Consider the following 19,010-nt stretch of genomic DNA (forward strand, 5'->3'; position numbering starts at 1 on the left):
CAGATAAGAAAAGAGATACCTGGAAAGGTATAACAATTCAAGACAGAAGTATAACCTGAATAACGGACCTGTGCTTCCTGTTTTGCTGGTTGAGAGGCTATCTCCCTCCCTGCCTTTCTCCTGCAACTTCAGGATCCATGAGGGAACCGTGAGGGTTTTCTTTTAAGGAGATCATTCAAATCCTAAATGGCAAATCAGGACAAGAGCTGGAGCCCAGCATTCCCAGGGCATACACACACCCCTGCCCTTGTGGAAATGAGGCTGCATTACCCCAATATGCCACTGAGTGGCGCCTTTGGGCCACACACTTGACTCCTAAGCCATTTCTCTGAATAACAGAAAAATATGTTTAACCTTTTTTTAAAAAAAAAAAAAAAGTACATCTTACTTTGGATGAAATTCGATGACAGATTGAATGCACTTTCCATCATGTGGTAGTTCAGCTTTTTTGTCCTCCCCTTTCATTGACTGGATTACGGGTGATATTCCCGTGACTGCGGAACTCACAGAGCACAGGTCCTGTCCTCCTATCTCATTGCTGGGGAAACTGGCCTGTCCCCTTCGCAGAGCAAAGAGTGTGCTGCTCGGCACTGGGTCCTACTGAGCGGCTGCCTTGGGAACCGTCCTTGGGACCTGGGAGCTGCTGCTCAGGAGTTGGCGCTGGTTGCTGCTGCTCTCAGCAGAAATGAGCTCACCCGCAGCACTGCCAACGCAACTCCCCTGCCCTGCTGAGGGATTATGGAGAGGCAAATGGAAGTGAGTAGGAGAGTGTTCTCTTTGGCACTCCTTGGAGAATCTTTGGCAGAGAGGTCGCCCATGTATGCCTCTTCTGCTTTGTTCCAGATGAGCCCCTCTTCAATCTAAAAGTTCTGTATTGAGTACCTACTGTATGCCAAGCACCATATTGAACGCTGGTGTGAACTGCTTAATTTCTCCATCTCTAACACAAATGGCTGGCTCACTCCAGCCCAGGTGTTATGTATGATTTCAGGATTCTGCCTGCTCCTGTGATCTTTTCCTCATTTTGATGCCTCTAGTTGAACCCAACCATGGTCCTTGTGACCCATGTGGTGGCATCAGGGCCGGCTGGGAGATGCAACAGAATGAGTTTCATGCAACATCAGCTCTGAGACTGTCTCCATCAGGGTCTGGTTGGAACTGACTATTATTTCTGCTTTCCCTCCAGGTTCTGGCTGGCTGTCCAAGATCTCAAGAAACAACCGCTACAGGATGTGGCCAAGAGGGTGGAAGAAATCTGGCAAGAGTTTCTGGCTCCAGGAGCCCCCAGTGCAATCAACCTGGATTCTCACAGCTATGAGATAACCAGCCAAAATGTCAAGGATGGAGGGAGATACACCTTTGAAGATGCCCAGGTTTGCTAGTCGACACCGATGGTTGTGCTCTAAGGTGTTCTGTTCTGTGGTCCACCTCACCACTAGGCACTTTGAACACAAGTCCATGGCATTGCGGGTAGTGAGAATGGGGAAGTTTTGTTGTTTGTAAGTCCCTCAACAGAATCCATTCCAGATAGGTGCACAACAAAATTCCAAAATTGTTTTCCGAGATGAATTATGTTATTACACAGACAGAAATACACAGTGGCAGATGTTCCTCAGCCTACAATGGGTGAGGTTACGTCCTGGTAAAACCCCTCCCAAATTAAAATATCGTAAGTTGAAAATTGCATTCAATACAGCCTATCAGAGCTCAGCGTACACAATACATCATAGAGCATTGGCTTTCTTCCTCTCCTAAGCCCATGGCTGACTGGGAGCTGTGGCCCGCTGCCACTGCCCATTGTCTCCAGAGAGGATTGTACTGCGTATCTAACCCGGGAAGAGGTCCAAATTCCAAGTACAGCTTCTGCTGAATGCCGATCATTTATGCACTATTGTAAAGTCAAAAAAAAAAAAAATCCCAACTCACAACACCATCCGTTGGGGACTGTCTGTACATGTTTATCTTTTCCAGGAAAATCTCAAAGTGTTTTATAAGATCTGAAGTCTTGGAATAGGTCAGTTGTAGAATCTGCAAACCATAATGCGGCATGAGTAAGGTGGCGTCGTGAGCCGACAGGGCCCACGTCTGTCTAGCTGTGACGTTCACACTCCAAAACCACCACGCTGCACGGCTTCCCTGGTGGTTTCCAACTCTGCGGTTCGTGTTTTTTTGAGCACCTCTCTACAGCAGGCCCCGAGCTCTGTGATGAGACAACAGGAGAAACAGACCAAAGCCCCGGTCCTCAACAAGATCATGGGCTAATGAGGCAGAAGACCAGTAAACAGGCAGTTTGAACAGTGCAAGAAGGGGCCCAGAGGGGTGAACAGGGTTTCTAAAGCAAGCCCACAGGAGGGACTCCCAGCTTGCAGGGCACACCTAGGATGCTGGCAGATTTGGGTGGGGCTGGCGGAAGAAACAGAAACCACCAAAGCCACCTCAACAGCTGGCTTAACCTTGAAGGCTGGAAGGTGCCATTTCTAAAGATACCTATCAGCTCCGTTTCTCACTTCCTTCCGCAGAGACAGGGCTCGACCGTTGGCTGTTTCCTTGACGCCACTCATTTCTCTCACCTGTGGGGTCCCCAGAGGGAATTGGGGTGGCTTGCTCTCCTGCAGACATGGTTATCTGGTTTAGGAAACTCAGTCTTGTGGCACCCATACAAGTAACGACACGAAGACACAACCAGTGTCCCTGGTCATTGGCCCAGGACTTCAGATGGAAACACCCGCCGACCTGACCATCATACCATCCCTGTTCTCACCGTCAAATGCCTGTGCGGGGCAGATGTGATTCTCTGTCTCTATGAAATCATGAGTCCCCTGTGCCCTTTGAAGCTCTGAGGCAAAATATTTGAGTCAAGAGCACTCTTTTTTATTTCTGATATATTTTTGTAGACTTCTGTGTATATGATCCCAAGCGCCATATTGGCATGGCCCAGTAAGGAGGGTGATGGAGAGGTTCCATGGGGTTCTTGACATGGATGATCTAAAACACGAGGCTCAACTCTCCATTATTCGTGAATCATAGGATGGGGGATACTGGTCGGAACCATGATATCCCCAGCCAGTGTCATCACTCTGGCCATGACACGAGGAAGGATTTACCTTAATTTTTTATTTTATTATTTTCTTATTTCATTTTGGAAACTTTTAGACAGATGGGAGAGTAGAAAGAGCAGAACCACAAACCCTTATGGGCCTTTATTCAGCCTCAAGTCTCATCAAGATGTGATGGATCGCCACACTTAGCTACTTTTTCCCCTGGACACTGACCCTTTGGTGTTAATATTATCTCAATTCCCAAATCACAGTTTAACAAGTGAGCAATAATCTCTTGATATCACCAAACATCAGGTAAGTATTTGGACTTAACAGTAGTCCCATAAACACCTTTTTTTTAAAAAAAATCTTTCTTTAAAATCAGAATTCATACATTGCAGTAGATCAACATTTAATTTTTCTTTAATCTATGAAGTCCCTTTATCTCTTTCCCTCCCTCTGCCGCTATGCAATGTATTTATGAAGGAATTGGACCCTTTGTCCTAGATTTTCACAGTGTGGATTTTTCTGACCACAGCCTGATGGTGCTATAGAACATGTTCTTCTATCGTCTGTTATTTCCTATAAATCTGTTGCTTGCTTTAGATATTAAATCAGATTAAGGTTTGATTTTTATGGACAAAATCACTCTATGGATTGTGTAGTGTTCTCTCCTCAGGAGCACAAGAATGTCTGGCTGTCTCTTTTTGTGTCTTTAGTGGCTACCGATGTTTATTGCTTTGATCCATTAATTAATTAGGGGTTACAAAATGGGGGTGTTCTCATATGTATCCTTCTTTCTTCACCTTTTAGGTGAAATGCTTTCAGGGGAAAAAAAAAACTTTTCTCAACTACTTCATTAACTAGGAGTGCAGTGCATATAATACACTGCACTGTGGTTAGTATTTTTTAAGCACCTCCTCTCTATACCAGGCCCCAAGCTCTGTGATGGAGAAATGTTTGAGTCTTTCCATTTATCTGCTAGTTTTCAACACAATGAGTAATGTATTATCTTCTGCCTTGTTACCAATCAGAGTTTTTTGTTCTGCTTTTAGTATCTTTGCAAATCATGAATTTAAGCCTATTGGATGTGTTTTCATCTCTTTTCTTTGTAATTTTTTTTTATTAATGCTTGGATTCTCCCATCTCTGGCCAGTTGGCTTCGGCTACTATGACCCTCATCGTCTTTGATGTCATCTAAATAGCTAAGAAACTAAGATGTTCCAGGCTCTGCCCTAGACCTGGAAGAAGTCATTTCTCTAAGGACTCCTCTTGGTGGGAAATGATTTTAGGAACCACAATCTGGACACAGGAGTGCGCATTGTTCCTGGGTTGTTCATCATTAATAGGCCTTTTTGAGTGGGTGGAGCTAAGTAGAAAATATATTACTATTGTTTGTAACAAAAGTTCATCAGGAGTTCATATTATGCTTTTGATTTAAATTTAGAACAAAAGGGCATTTTATTTAACCTCTTCTGTGTTAATCAGCCTTTTGTCACGGTGACAAAAATACCTGGCAAGAACAACTTAGTGGAAAAAAGTTGACTTTGGCTTGCAAATTCAGAGGTTCAGTCCATGGTCATCTGATTCCATTGCTCTGGGCTTGAGTGAGCAGAACATCATGGCAGAAGGGTGTGGCAGAGGAATCTGCTCAGCTCAGGCAGCCGGGAAGCAGAGAAAGAGAAGAAGCAACCAGATATAAAACACCAGAAGCATGCCCCCGTGATCCACTTCCTCAAGCCACACTCTGCCTACTTGCAGTTATCCCCAGGATAGTAGGTTAAAATTATTAATCTATTAGTGGCTTAATTCACTGATTAGATTAATCTCTCATAATCTAATCATTTCATCTCTGAACATTTCTGCAGTGTCTCACACATGAGTTTTGGGGGAACATCACATATCGAAACCATCACACCTTCTTACATTTGTGCCTCCTTTCTCTGGGCTGAGAATCTGGTTCTCAAAGACATCATGGATGATGGCTTATTACCCATTTGAGTTCTCCCATGAACTCAAATAAACACCCTTCTACAGCTAATTTTCAGCCTGTTCCCTGTTATTTCTTAAGGAGCAGAGTGACCTGAAGCAGGTTACATAAATTCTCTGGAGTCTTCCTTTCCTCACCTATAGAAGACAGATATAGAAAAACCTATGCAGGTGTGAAATGGGGACCAGGGGAAATGGACCACGCCAACTACTAATAGTAACCAGCCCACAGTAAGACAGGGAAAATATTTACGACTTTACTTGCCATGAATAGTCTTTGAAAAATACTGTACTCATAACATACTTGATGAAAAAATTGCAGGTAACATAAGCACCCAGAGAGAACCCCTATTTTGGTAAATAGCTATTCCTCAGCTTACAATGGGGGTGCATCCTGATAAACTCGTGATAAGTTAAAAAATATTACAAGCCCCCAAAAAGCATTTCATACACATCAGCTACCAAACCTCATAGCTTAGCAACCCAGCACACTGTAGAGCATCAGTTGTTTGTGATCACAAGGCTGATGTGGAGCTAAGGTTCACTGCCCACTATTACAACACTGTCATACCACATGTAGCTAGTCTGAGAAAAGATCAAAACTCAAAGTTTAAAGTTTATAGTTTTCATATCACCATAAAGTAAAACAAGTTATAAATTAAACCATCCATCCTAAGTTGGAGACCCATCTATATTTGCTTACTCAGTTTTTCTGTGTTAGTCTGCTCAGGCTGCTATAACAAAAATATTCACAGACTGGATGACTTAAACAGGAAACATTTACTTATCACTATTCTCAAGCCTGAGAAATCCACGATGAAGTTTCCAGCAGATTTGTTTCCTGAGAAGGGTCCTCTTCCTATATTGCAGAAGGCCACCCTCTTGCTGTGTCCTCTTAATGGTAGTAAAAAGAAAGAACCCTGGTCTCTCTTCCTCCTTTTACAAAAACACTGATCCCATCATGGGGCCCCACCCTTAGGACTTTATCTAAACTTCATAACCTTCCAAAGGCCCCACCTACAAGATCATGGCATTTGGCTTTCAACTGGATGAATTTTGAAGGACAAATATTTAGTCCATTACAGGGTAATTATGCAAATAAGGTAATTCTACCTTTTACCTTAAACCAGGGGCAGTTAGAGAATGAAACATTCTGGAAGGAGATAGAATAAATCTTAGGCTGTGTGGGCCATAGGGTCCATGTGACAATATTCAATCCTGCCAGACAAAAGCAGCTACCATGTGATAATATAAACAACAAAAATGAACGAGGATGGCTGTGTGACCCACACAACTTTATTTGTGGACAATGAAATTCCATTCCTTTTTTTTTTTTTTTACCAAAGAAACTTCTTTTCATTTTTTTTCCAACTATTTCAATCAACAGATCCTGAATATCAGTGAAATGCTCTCAGAAACCCAGACAGGTACAGGAGAGCAGGCTGGGAATGGTCAATTGCCAAGTTTCTCCGAGGAGGGAGGTCAGAGAAGCCTTGGTTTGGGTGCAGTCACAGAAACATAGCAATCTCGAGGATGTTTCCGCGTGAGATTGAAAGGTATAGAGAAGTCAGCCAGCCACACGGCCTTCCTGGTCAGCGCTGATTGCGGGGCCTGGCGGGAGCAGGTGTAGATGAGAAGTTTCCAGCTAAGGAGAGGAGGTTAAAATTCACAGTAGCCCTTGACCAACAAGGTCTTCCCCTCATGTCTCCCAACTTACTCCCAAGAATCTATAGCTCCGATCACATTGTCCCCAGATTGTTAGTGCTGAGGGCTTGGTGTCCCCTGAGACCTGGAGGGACTCTGATCCCTAGAAGAGAGCCCAGAATCAGAATATAAGCCCTGGTCCTGTTTCTGCCCTATGCTGTTTCTAATTTAAATCCTCTAATCTTTCTTCCTTTAGTTTATCCATCTGCTAAGAGGGAACCGTGACACCTAAGCCCTTTGACTTCCCCTTTGAGATCAGGAGCTGTGAGTGCCTACCTCACATGCCCTCCACACTGGTTGCAAAACCCACAGAAGCAAGAGCATGTGCCCTATGTTGGAGATTATGTATTCACTGGAAGTGGGAACTGGGGGTGGGGTGTGGCTTCTCTCTGAGGATTTCATTTTTTAGTTGACCACTTGCATTGTTATAGCAAGGTTAATTGCCTGTGTTTGCTTCTTGTGGAAATATTTCACAATATACCCTGTCAGCATGGGCCCAGCATTTGCACTTGTGTTTTGCTGATCTGTTTGGCTTTTTTGAAAATTTGGTCCAAGACCAAATCTTCCATAAAGGTCTGTGGGCTGTGACCAGAGCCATCAGCTGTTAGCTGTGTTGTTCCAATTTCATAGATTTAGCCTTGTGAGGGGAAGGGGAAAAAAATGGGCCATGATTTTGTTTTAAAGGAATCAGTTCTTTATTCTAGGAATTTAATTCTCTATTCTCAACCATAAGTCTTTGGAGGACCTACACCGTCACCTTCTTGCAAGGTGGTCTCAGGCAAGCATCTCGAGCTTTGGTACCTTAGTTTCCTCTTCTGTCAAATGAAGATGTCTTCTCCGCAGCACACTAAGATTTTGGAGAAATCAGACGAGCTAATAACCCTGAGAGTTCTTTTAAAAAGCAAAAAGTAATAAATATTTGTAAATGCAAACTTAAAAAATTAATGGCTTTTGTCGTCCCCGGGGTCTCTCTTCCAAGTTAAGATCAAAAAGAAATTCTCTCAAGTAGAAGTCTGCTCCTACAGGGAAAAAAAAAAAATGTTCCACCTAAGGAACTTGAACTTTCTCATCTTGAAGATAGTAGGAAAGAGTTGAAGGTTGGGCTGGGGATGTGGCTCAAGTGGTAGCGCACTCGCCTGGCATGCGTGCGGCCCGGGTTCGATCCTCAGCACCACATACAAACAAAGATGTTGTGTCCGCCGATAACTAAAAAATAAATATTAAAATTCTCTCTCTCTCTCTAAAAAAAAAAAAAAAAAAAAAGAGTTGAAGGTCTCCAGAGGGAGAATCAGAGGGTGGTGAGCAATGAGCGAGGGCCAGGGGAGAGGTCTGAACCTTAGAGTCTGAAGCTTTGCTGGAGGGGAGAATGAAACCAAAGGAATTATTGAGGACCTGAGTTTCCTCTTAGGACATTTGTCTCTTTCCAAAGTCTCCACAGACTCCAGAGGGAAGCAAGAGTCAAGTAGCCGGCACCGTGCCTGTTTGGCTTCAATTTTAAAAGCTTCAGAGAATCCAAGGCTATTCCAAAGACTGTGTCCCTGGGTCCTTTCCATTCTTTGTTCATCTGCCCACCCAACCATCTCATGAACATCCTTTCTCCCATATGAGTTGGAAGACCTTGGCCTATGGGGCATGAAGTTGTATTCTGAAGGAATCACACAGGAAACAGGAGACTTGGATCATTTTGGCCATTGGACAGAACTTGTCTAAGAGCACGTCATTCTTTACAAATAAAACAAACTGGATCGATAAATTAGATTGTATTAGACACCTATCCATCCAATGAATTGACCACTGAATGCGGAAGACCAACTCTAGCCCTTGGCTTGGGTCCCTGTAGGTTCCCACCTAGTTTTGCTGGTTGTCCAAGCTTGGCTCCTTTCTTAACCTACTCTCTACTTGGAATATCTGGGCCTTCAAGACCTCAAGATTTGAAAGTCATTTGATAGAAGCAAAAATATGTTCTTCTTTACCCTTTGTAAGTCCCTGCAACCCTAAGGCAATGCTCTGTTTCAGGTTGAGGCTCTTTAAAACAATTTCTTAACAATCTAGGATTATAACACTCTTAGATATGCCTATCATTTAAAATTAGAGGGATGGGAGAAGGAGCAATTTGTCCCTTAGCTTTAAACTTTGAAGATTCCTGAGGTGTTCGTATAGTAGGTGAACAATAAATGCTAGTTAAATTGAATTTCTAAATATGCCAGTTCGGCAATAACAGGAATACCTGCTAAGTGCCAGATGTTCTAGGCTGTGGAAATACACAGATGCCTAGGTTGGTCTCTTCTCTCAATCATCCATCCATCAAAGTTTCCAGAATTCTACGCAGTCAGCATCAATTCATGGAATGATCAAATGGCCACCTCAAGGCCAGGATGAGATCTGGGTGATAAAAGAGCTGAGAAAGACACCATCCCATCTACACCCACCAAGAAGCCTCTGGCCAAAAGTTTCTATTAGTACCTAACTTAGATGTTTAAAAGCAGCTTGATTAAGGAATGAAAGATTTCTAACATTTGCTTTGTTTGAAAGCCAAAGCCCAGGGGATTTGATGTTTGCCCTGGATGGCTCACAAGTAGAAGTCTTCCCAGCCAGGCAGATGATTCATCTTGGCTCCGGTGGAGAAGGTGGTAGCATTGTACGCAAGCATCACAAGACTGCACCAAGTTTCCTGGTATTAATCCTCTCTCGGAGGGCATTTCCTGGTAGACTCCCATGCAGACATACTTCAGTAAAGAACGCAGAGCCCTGCTTGCTGCAGGAGTTACTCATTTGATTCTGTGGGTGGTTTTATTTTAGGGAGATGAACAGCAGCAGGAGTGATGCGTTTTTGAAGAGAACAAATTAGTTGTTTGTGATCAGCTTCTGCAAGTAGTAGTTCCTAGAGAGGGGCAATCAGAGAATTTAATTCCAAAAGGTCTTTCTTGATACTTTCTAGCAAAGATTTCTTGCACCAGATCCCATGATCTTGAAAAGGAAAAAGAAAACAAATTTCTAAGTTAAAGCCCATGGTATTTGGGTAGGTAAGAGGCACTGCGCGAAGCTGTCTTCTAACTTAGTCTTATCTGAGCGCAGGGATTGAACAACATGAAAATACAGTCTGCCCTTCAACCAGTTAAACCGAGTGTGTCTATACGGATGTTTTATAGGGTAAAGGTAAAATATCTTTTATGCTTACAGTGTCTGTTGATCTTGAATGATGCCTTACGTAGAAAAGGGGCCCCCACGTCCTGCTTAGGACACCAAGGAAATCCAAATGGGCTCTTTTCGTTTAAGATCCACACAATCCTAAAATGGTCATCCAAAGCTACATCCATGAGGAACAACGACCTTATGCAGATGCCCGTGTTGCTGTGGTGTCTTTTCTGTTTCCTTGTCTACATTGATTAAGCAGGTATTGATTTATGACCCATTTCAAGTTCTTCCCACCGCACACAGTCCTCTGTCCTTCCGGATCCAGGTTGAAACAGAATTTAATTTTCCCTGACTTCAGCTAAACCTGCCTGAGGTCCAACGACCTCTGGTTGAAGACAAGGACACAGGCTTGCTCCCCGTGACTCCCTCAGGGCCACGGGTCCTCCGTGTTTTGCCAGGTTGGCACCTGGTTTCCAAAGGCTGTTCACAGCTTCCTCCGGGTGTGGAGGGCAAGCGGTGAGTGGCTCGCTGTGAGGTGAGAAACCAGAGCGAGCTGGACACCCCTGCTGTCTTCTCCATAACGGTGGTGGTCGTGAATGGTTCCTAAATGCTGTTTGGGAGCAACAGCTGCATCTACCACTGCGGTGACTCAGAGTTAGACCTCGCATCCCACAGCCACACCTAAAGGGCTTAGTTTGTCCCAGCCAGGAGACACTGACTCCTTTTGGAAGCCAAGTCAAGGACAAGGAACAGCAGCACACCAGAGTGGGATGAATCTGAGCTCTGGGTTCAAAGGCTGCTCTGTACTTGCCGCGAGCACGTCATCTCAGCATCCTCCTGCACAAGGGGGCTGTTGACCCTGTGCCCTGCGTCAGGGTGAGCGGCACCGACAGCTAAAGTCGTGTGGCTCTGCTCTCTGCATCTCTTTGCTTGCCCTTTCTCCATTTCTCTGCCATCTTCCACCCCTCTGACCAGCCACGTGCCATATCTCACAAGGACAGCCACGCACAGGGGGATTATTATGGCCTGGCAGCCATCGTGGTTTTCGTAATGCTTCCACTTACATTTCTGCACTTGAGGCACAATTGACAGAGCCAGAAAGGGCCAAGAGGGGACCAGAATCCAAGCCTTTGACTTCCAGCCCGGGTCCTTCCCTGTCACCCCACCCAGCAGAGCACAGCACATCACATCTGTCCCTCACTCCCTTTCCACTGACTATGAGGCACCCGATGGCCCCCAATCTGGATGCCATTCTGGGAGGCTTAGGGGTGGACGGCAACCATGAGACACAGGCACCTGCAAAAAGAAAAATAGGGCACTTGAAAATCACAAGAAGGGCTCTCAGCTGCCATGCGCTGCTCTGGCTGAGTGGTTCCCTGCTGGGGGTGCCGGGAGGGGGGCGAGTGTTCTAAAGCCAAGGAAGGAGATCTTGGCTATTCTAGGAACCTGCAAAGGGGAGGACCTAAGGGTCCTTTCATGGGCTCAGCTGCACCCGTGTGCTTGTGGCCCCGGGGCCCTGTGCATTTGTCCGGTTACCTTCCCCACCTCTTGTGAGAGTCGCTGTGTTTTGTCTAAAAAGAAAGGAGATTTCCAAATGAGGACTCTCCCAGCAAAATATTGATTGGTAGCAGGTGCAGTGTCGAGACAGTGTGTACCCCTTGCTCACGCCAGCTCCCACATGCACCCCAGGCCCTACGGATCCCACTGGCTTTTCCCTCTGCTGTAGCATCGCAGGCAACAGATCACCCCATTATCGGAGCAGCTCAGCCCAAAAAGGGAGAATGGAGGTGGTGTGTCTCATCAGGGTGGCATCCCTGAACTGCGACTGTCACCCGGCACAGGGGTGTGATTCCCTCCCACCACTAAAAAGTGTGGCTACGGCATTTGGTGTGAATTAGAGCCTTACAGCACTGGTGTCTCAACATATGGAGAACCACACTCCCTTCCCTAGAGGGGCAGTCTGTCCACCGGTCCAGAAGCAGGTGTGACCTCTGGTACCTTTGCTTATTTATAGTCAAACTGGATCATCTCAAAGTAGGGGCAGACAGAGAAAGGTGTGGGGAAAGGAAAGAAAGAAGGGAAGAGGAAGGCAAAAGAAGACAAGAAAAAACAGAAGAAGAAAAGAGAAAACTTCTTTTTCTCTAGCCCCTTAGGCATTGCCTGCAGCAGGGGTGTGGCCGGTCTTGCCAGTGCCTCTCCAGCCCTTTTGCAGATTCTGGGTATACATTTCCCTTAAGACTGGTTGTCTGCAGAACAGGGAAACAAACCAGAACCCCTCATAAATCAGTAGAGGTCACTGCCAAGAGCTTTGTACACTTGCTGTCCCTGGCAGTGATCGACTCATTGCATTTGGGAAATGGCCAAAGACCCTGAGTCTGATCTTAATTCTCATTCCCAGAAAAATCTCAGCTCTCTGCTCACCCACCCCCTTGTTTACTGTCTTTGTGTTTTCTAGACAAAGCTGGCGAGGAGGAAGGAACACAGTTCCATAACTGGGGACATCAAAGGCTGCGATTCTTTGCTTGGGGGAGGAAGGGCTGGACAGAGGAGAGTCAGGAATCCCTAGGCTGTGGGAAAGGGAGGCTGGAGTCCCAGGCCCTGCAGGGGGCATGGGAGATCTGCTGAGCTTCTCGGGTTCTGCTTTTGTCAGACCTGAGTCTTGCTCGGATCTGCTCTGATTGCTTTGGTTTTGTTCCTTTGAGCGTGAATGGGGACTCATGGTTTTGAAGGGCTGGCAATGGGGTTAGTGGGATGAGACCAACTCATGGTACCCACCCTCCAAAAGATGGGGCTCTTACTTCCTGCTTTCTCCACACACCATCCTTGCCTTGGTAGCTGGCTTCAGAGTCAGCCATATGACATAGAGAAGGTGACAGTGGTACTCAAACTGCTCCTTGGACTCCACCAACCCACCCTGGAGTGGGGACCCCACTCCCCACTGTTCTTCCCTCCTTATGTCCTTATGTTATCCTTCCTGCTCTGATTGCAAAACTGTAAAGCTGTACCACCAGACCTTTCTCTCCCAGTTCCCAGAGAATGGGGAGACACATTGCTCTGCTGTGCTCACATCTTCCTACCTGGAAAAGGAGTTTTCTGGTTGATCCACCGCCATTCCCTGCCTCTGACAGTGTTGACGGTCCCTAGTTACATCCATTCCTGCACCTGTACTTGATCTTCTTTGCAGCCATTAGGTCCCATTGGCTGTGTGCACCACTGTGCCAAGTCTGCTTGGCCTGCAGAATGTGGCGATGTGACAACAGTCCTGTTTGTCTTGTTCAGACTGTAATCTCAGTACCTGGCACCTAGTAGATGCTCACTAAATATTTGCTGAACGTTGCTGTGTTTCAATGTTCAGGCATTTGCTGTATCCTGCTCTATTTCAATGAACAAGGTCTTTCTTTTAGGGGACCCGACTCTTCCTGCCCACAGTGAGGCTATAGGAATTAGCTGTATCAGGAGAGAAATATGTTTCCAAGGCCAGAAGGGTCAGGCTAGGAGAGGTTTCCTTACTCCCCTTGGGGAGTCAGAGGGGTATTGTGAGACGTATTGGGAATTGAGATCCCTCTGGAAGGACAGAACGAGGAGCAAGCACCCATTGTTCTGAAGAGGAGTTTGGAGAGGGTCCAAAATGTTAGGACAGGCCTTTCCAGATGACTCAGGAGCCACCTGGCTCTGTCAGCCAGACAGAAGCGAAGCCTGACACAAGAAGGAGACAGTGAGTCATTTTAACTCTGGGTTAACATTTGTACCTAAGATTTAAAAGTTAGAACAATTTAAAAAAACAACAAATGAAAGCAAAGACCAATGACGCCCCTCAGTCAGGACTTTGAGCCTGTCAGGGACTGGGGGGAGCCAAGATGCTCATGCTCCTTCGAGCAGAGTACAGCCTGCATCTCCTTCCATACAGAGAGCAGGAATGTGACCCAATCATAAGCCACAGCAAGCACAATCAGCATTTCAGTGAACCAAGGAATGTCTATTCCTGCATTTTCTGTGACCACAACAAAATAACGGAGGCCGGGTGCTTGATAAAAAAAGATTTACCTCGTTCATAGTTTGGGAGGTTAGAGTCCAAGATCAAGAGCTCTGTCTCTTGTGCCTCGAGTGAGGGGTCCCCAGCTGCATGTGGTAGATGGCATCAGGGTGGTAGTATGCGTGGAGAGGGAGAGATCCCATTATGAGACAGGCAGCAAGAGAGATGAGGGGCCAGGCTGGTTCTTTTTATAACAACGCTCTCTCATGGGAATTATTAACTGGCATCCTGCAAGAACTGTATTAATCCTTTCTGAGGGTGATTCCGTCTTCCCCCAAGGATCTAACTGTCTCCCACTAGGACTCACCTTTTAAAGGTTTCACTTCCTCTGAACATACCACGCTGGGGATGATGGGGAAACACAGCCAGACTACATCCAAAGCATAGCTCCATGTAAATTCAATGAATGTCTGAAACTATACTGGACACGACACCCCTATGAGAGATAAAAACATACCGTCCCCACCCTCAAGGTACTTAAACTAGAAGGGACTGGATTGTTGTATGAATTGTTTCAGAAAAATGTACCTTGCAGTATGTTCACACTTACCAAAGCAGAACCTCTCAGGACCACCGAAGTGGTCTCCGAACCAAGCCAGTGTGTAATTCCACTTGATTCCTTGTAGTGAGTCTGTTCTCATGGGTGGGGTCACCACCCTGCTTTTGAAAATATGAGAGCATGTTCAGAACAATGAAGCTGGTCCCAGATGGGACTCTTTGGGATCCAATTAAAGTTGGGGTGCCTAGGGCCCCTCATGGGACCAAGACATTGCTTGCTTTCTGCTTTCACTTTGAGTTTAATTTTTAAGTAGCAAAAAAAAAAAAATACAATATATCTATGGAGTGGACAGGGCATGTGTGTACACACATGTGTGTACAGGTAGATCAAGCTATTTAATATATGTATTGCCTCAAATGCTTTTTTTTTTGCTAAGAATGCTTAAAAATCGATATACAGTATGTTGTTAAGAACTATAGTTATCGTGATGTGCATTAGATGCCTTGAACCTATTCCTCCTGTCAAGCAGAAATGCTGTATCCTTTGACCAAATTTCCCCCAATTCTCATGACCCTCATCAGCCTTGGCCACCCCCATCCTACTCTCTGCTTTGTGACTTTGATTGCTTTGGATTTACAGATAAGTGCGCTCTTGCCATATGTGTCTTCCTGTGCCTGGCTTCCTTCACTAATGTATTGCGCTCTAGTTCATTCATGTTATGGTGCATGACAAGATTTCCTTCTCTTTTAAGACTGAATAGTAGTATTCTGTTAAGTGTTTATGATAGAATATAAATACATATCTGTATTTATATTTATATGCCACAGTTCCTTTCTCCACTCAGCCCCTGATAGATCAGCCCAAGTCCACTCCATATCTTGGCTAATATCCTTTCACTTTCTTCTGAGCGGGGAAGAGAGACCTTGACCATGGCTCCAGCCTCCTCCAGCCACACCTTTGAGGACACTGGTGGAAGGTCTTAGCCTTTTCCTTCTATACCCTCCTCTGGGAAGAAGAGCCAAGGAAGAGGTCCCTAGTCACCAGTCCTGCCTCTCAGATGGGCACTCCCTCCTCACTCACCAGTTCTGCATTCCTCCTGGGCACCGGGGCCTTTGCCCAACTTCACAGGCTGAACAGCGAGCACCCTGGGAGAGATGCTTCTTCTACTAGGCCAACTGCTAACAATCGCACCCTCCCCAGAGAAGGCCCACCCTTCCTCCTGATGGGTCCTCTCGTGGGACAATCCAGTTTTCCTGTGCAACTGAACTAAATTCCTCTTCAATGGATCAATAATCCTTTTTTTTTTCCCCTACCAACAAGTTCTCTATTTTCAAGGGCCAGGATTTTCCTGTCCTTTATGAGGCTAAATCTGCCAGCAAGAACCAGGCACCTATAGGATTTAGTTGGAGGACAGGTCAAATTTACTGCCAAGGCCAGAATGTAGATGTCTGTAGGAGCCCAGGAGAAGTACCATACCGCCTCACCTGCTCCTCCTGGATACCACCCTCAGGCCTGGAATATGAGCCCACATGACCAAGTTCTGGTTGCCAAGAGCTCCCTTCCAGGGCAAGAGAGTGGCCATAATAGGTACAAACTTACCCAACTACATCATTGCCTGGGGGAGGCATTTATTTCAATTAAACTTTTAATTTAGAGACACACATTTTTATTTATCTATTTTTATTTATTTTATTTATTTTTATTTAGAGACACACATGCACTTGTGAGAAACAATGTAGAGATGTACCATTTCTCCAGTTCCCCCACGATGACTTCTTGCATAGCCGTGACACTGACCTGTCTGCAATTCTCTGACATTATTTAGATTCCCCAGTTTTACTTGTACTTATAGATCCATGTGTATATTTAATAGTGCACATCATTATCCCATGTATAAGATGTGAGATCCACCCATCAACAACAAAGATCCCTCCTGTCGCCTTATATGACCACTCTTTCTTCCCTTCCCCTCTTACAACCATTAGTCTAGTCTCGATTTCTATAATTTGTCATTTTTAAGACAAATTCTATTTGGGGTCATATAGTATATAACCTGGGGATTGGCTTTTTCCCTCTTCATAACTCCTTTTGCAGTTCTTTCAAGTCTGTTGGGTGTATCTACAGTTTATTTCCTCTTCTTGCTGTGCCTGTGGTTTTAATCATTACACACCACAACATGACACCCAGACTCCATTACAAATCCTTTGGGACATGATCCTTAAGGATCTCTTGCTCTAAGAGAAAAATATAACTCACGTATTTATTCGTTACTTATATTTACTTATTTTGGGTGCTTTTAAATAGGTGTGTAGAAAGGGAGGAAATGTTACAAAGTTTCCTTAGGTTTGTCAAACATACCTAGGTTCCTTGGTTTCTTGCCCCAAACAAGTGATCAGTTGGGTTATAATTTGCTTTTAGTGTTGATTGACAGTTCTTTCTTGTGTCTCCCTGCCTCCCTCCTCCCCCAGGAGCATATCTACAAGCTGATGAAAAGTGACAGTTATGCCCGCTTCCTCCGGTCCAATGCTTACCAGGACATGCTGCTGGCCAGGAAGAAGGTATCTCTGGGAAGGACAGGCTTGCCCTGCCTGAGCACTATCGACTCTTGCCTGCTGCTTGCTGCTGGTGTGAAATGAGAATATCATCCCTTGGGTTTTTATTTATTTATTTTTCTTTCCTTCCTTCTCTTCTCTATCTGCTCCCCTTCAATGGAAAACAGTTAGGATTGTCACCACCCCAACCCTTGTCCAAGCTCCAGGATGTAGCATCCCCCCTCCCTGTCCCCATCATCTCTCTCTCTCTCTGCATGGTTTGCCCACAAGGAGGGAAGTCTGCCCAAATACCAATGCCACAGGAGCTCAGCACGGAATGCCTGGGTGACAGTGACCCCAGAAAATCCCTTACAACATCAAAGAGAGCCCTTTACTGCAAAGTCCAGCTCCCTCCCCACAGACTGTCCCTCCCTGACCGGCCTAGAGGTGAGTGTGAGGCAGGGATTGGGGTAGCCCCACCATGAGTAGAAAACCTGCCTGGTCAGTTTAGGGGAGGCCACCTGGCATCTGACATCATCCTGGGTATTGGTGCCTCCTCTACACGCCCTTCTTTGCCCTCACACTGCCCCACAGTGTTTCCCTGTTCTTTCAACTAAGAAGTAACTGCATCCCAGCCCCTTCCTCCTGTTCCACCTAGGTGACGTCATAGCGCCCTGTGGCCCCTGGAGGCATGGATCTGGGGGCCAACCCAGGTACCCTCAGCATGCAGGGGGTCAGGACGACAGCAGGGATGAACTCAGTTGGGTTTCTGGGAAGAGGAAAGGAAGAGCAAGGAGGGGAACAGGGCAGGGAAAGGGGAGGCAAGAGACAGGGCTCATGATTCTAGAATGCCTGCCCACCATCTGGGCTTTCCAGCTCTGAGCTAAGGCCCATGTGTGGTTAAGTGTGGCTCGACTCGCACCAAGTCCCAAATTTCCATGCCATGTCACGTAGGAGCACATGCATCTCTGTCTTGCCCCCTCCCATCCTCCCAACCCCAGTCCCCACATGTGTGGCTGTCCATCCACAGACTCTGTCAGGCTGCCTTCAGTCACACACCCCCTCTCTGTGTTCCATCAACCTCATGTGCCCAGATCCTCTCTGTGTATCCGGTTGGTACCACATAACTCCAGAGTCTAGGGGGAGCATTTATATCCAGCTCTCCTGACCCTCCGTAATTCTCCAAAGAGCCCTGATAGCCTGAGAAAGAGAACAGGTCTTCCAGAATGTCCAGAATGTCAGAAACCCAGCTCGACTAGCTCCCACTCCCCCGCCACCATGTCACTAAATGTAAAACCTGGCCTTTTGCTTCCTCCCTTGCTGAAGGATGTCAGTGAAGGGGCTCTGCTGGAGGGGGCTGACGCCACACACATGGCTCTCATGGTCATTTGTTTAAGAACTGAAAGAGAACAGTGATGGAGACTTTTGGTATCTCAAGTCCAAATCTCCTGGGAGAAGGTCAAAGTAAGTTTTTCTTATTTGTTGAGGCCCAAGTCATCTAAACGGACCACAATTTGGGGACATTCTAAAACTCTCTAGCAGTTTGACCCGTGGGGTCTGTCTGTACATCTAGGGGAGAAGTCAGAGGCAGTCCCATCTCCCTGCAGGTGCAATCACAAAGGGAGAATGTGCCTAAAACAGGAAGTGAGCCATCTGCCTGAGCTTGCAGATCCTCCCTACCCATGGAAAACTCCGGGAAGTCACCAGCAGTAGGAAGAGACAACAGCCTTCCCAAGAAATGAGACACTAGAAGTTCATCACTATTGCCCTCCCAGCCCTTGAATTAGGGATATTCTTGGGGCAGAAAGCCCTTACAGATGCCAATGCCCTTCCAAACATTGAGGAGGAGTTTCCTGAAGCAGTGACAAAACCTGCCTTTCCTTCCCTTTCTTCCTGAGAGCCTCCAGACATGGATCTGATTTGTAACTCGGCACCTTCAAGTAGGCCTAGAGGACCTTGTGGTTTCAAAGGTGGGCTCACGGTGTGATATTAACCTTCAGGTCATACTAGGTATGTGACAGTCACCACCTCCAGCCAAGACAGGGTACAAATTGGCCTCCTGTTTCTGCTGAGAGTAACCC

At 46.0% G+C, this 19,010-nt stretch overlaps 1 protein-coding gene across 7 annotated transcripts in view; it reads left to right on the top strand.

The window, feature by feature from the left end:
- Rgs6 (regulator of G protein signaling 6) overlaps positions 1 to 19,010 on the top strand; it is a 586,626-nt gene that overhangs the window by 540,931 nt on the left and 26,685 nt on the right. For 6 of the 7 annotated variants that reach the window (XM_040275504.2, XM_078050459.1, XM_078050463.1 and 3 more), the window contains exons 15-16: positions 1,187 to 1,373; positions 16,867 to 16,956. In XM_040275504.2, coding sequence (XP_040131438.2) covers positions 1,187 to 1,373; positions 16,867 to 16,956 — 277 coding nt within the window. Of the gene's footprint in view, positions 1 to 1,186; positions 1,374 to 16,866; positions 17,024 to 19,010 lie in introns of all 7 variants that reach the window. The other variant, XM_078050462.1, reaches the window with a different exon arrangement.

Source organism: Ictidomys tridecemlineatus, chromosome 5 (genome assembly GCF_052094955.1).
Source record: "Ictidomys tridecemlineatus isolate mIctTri1 chromosome 5, mIctTri1.hap1, whole genome shotgun sequence".
Lineage (NCBI taxonomy): Eukaryota > Metazoa > Chordata > Mammalia > Rodentia > Sciuridae > Ictidomys > Ictidomys tridecemlineatus.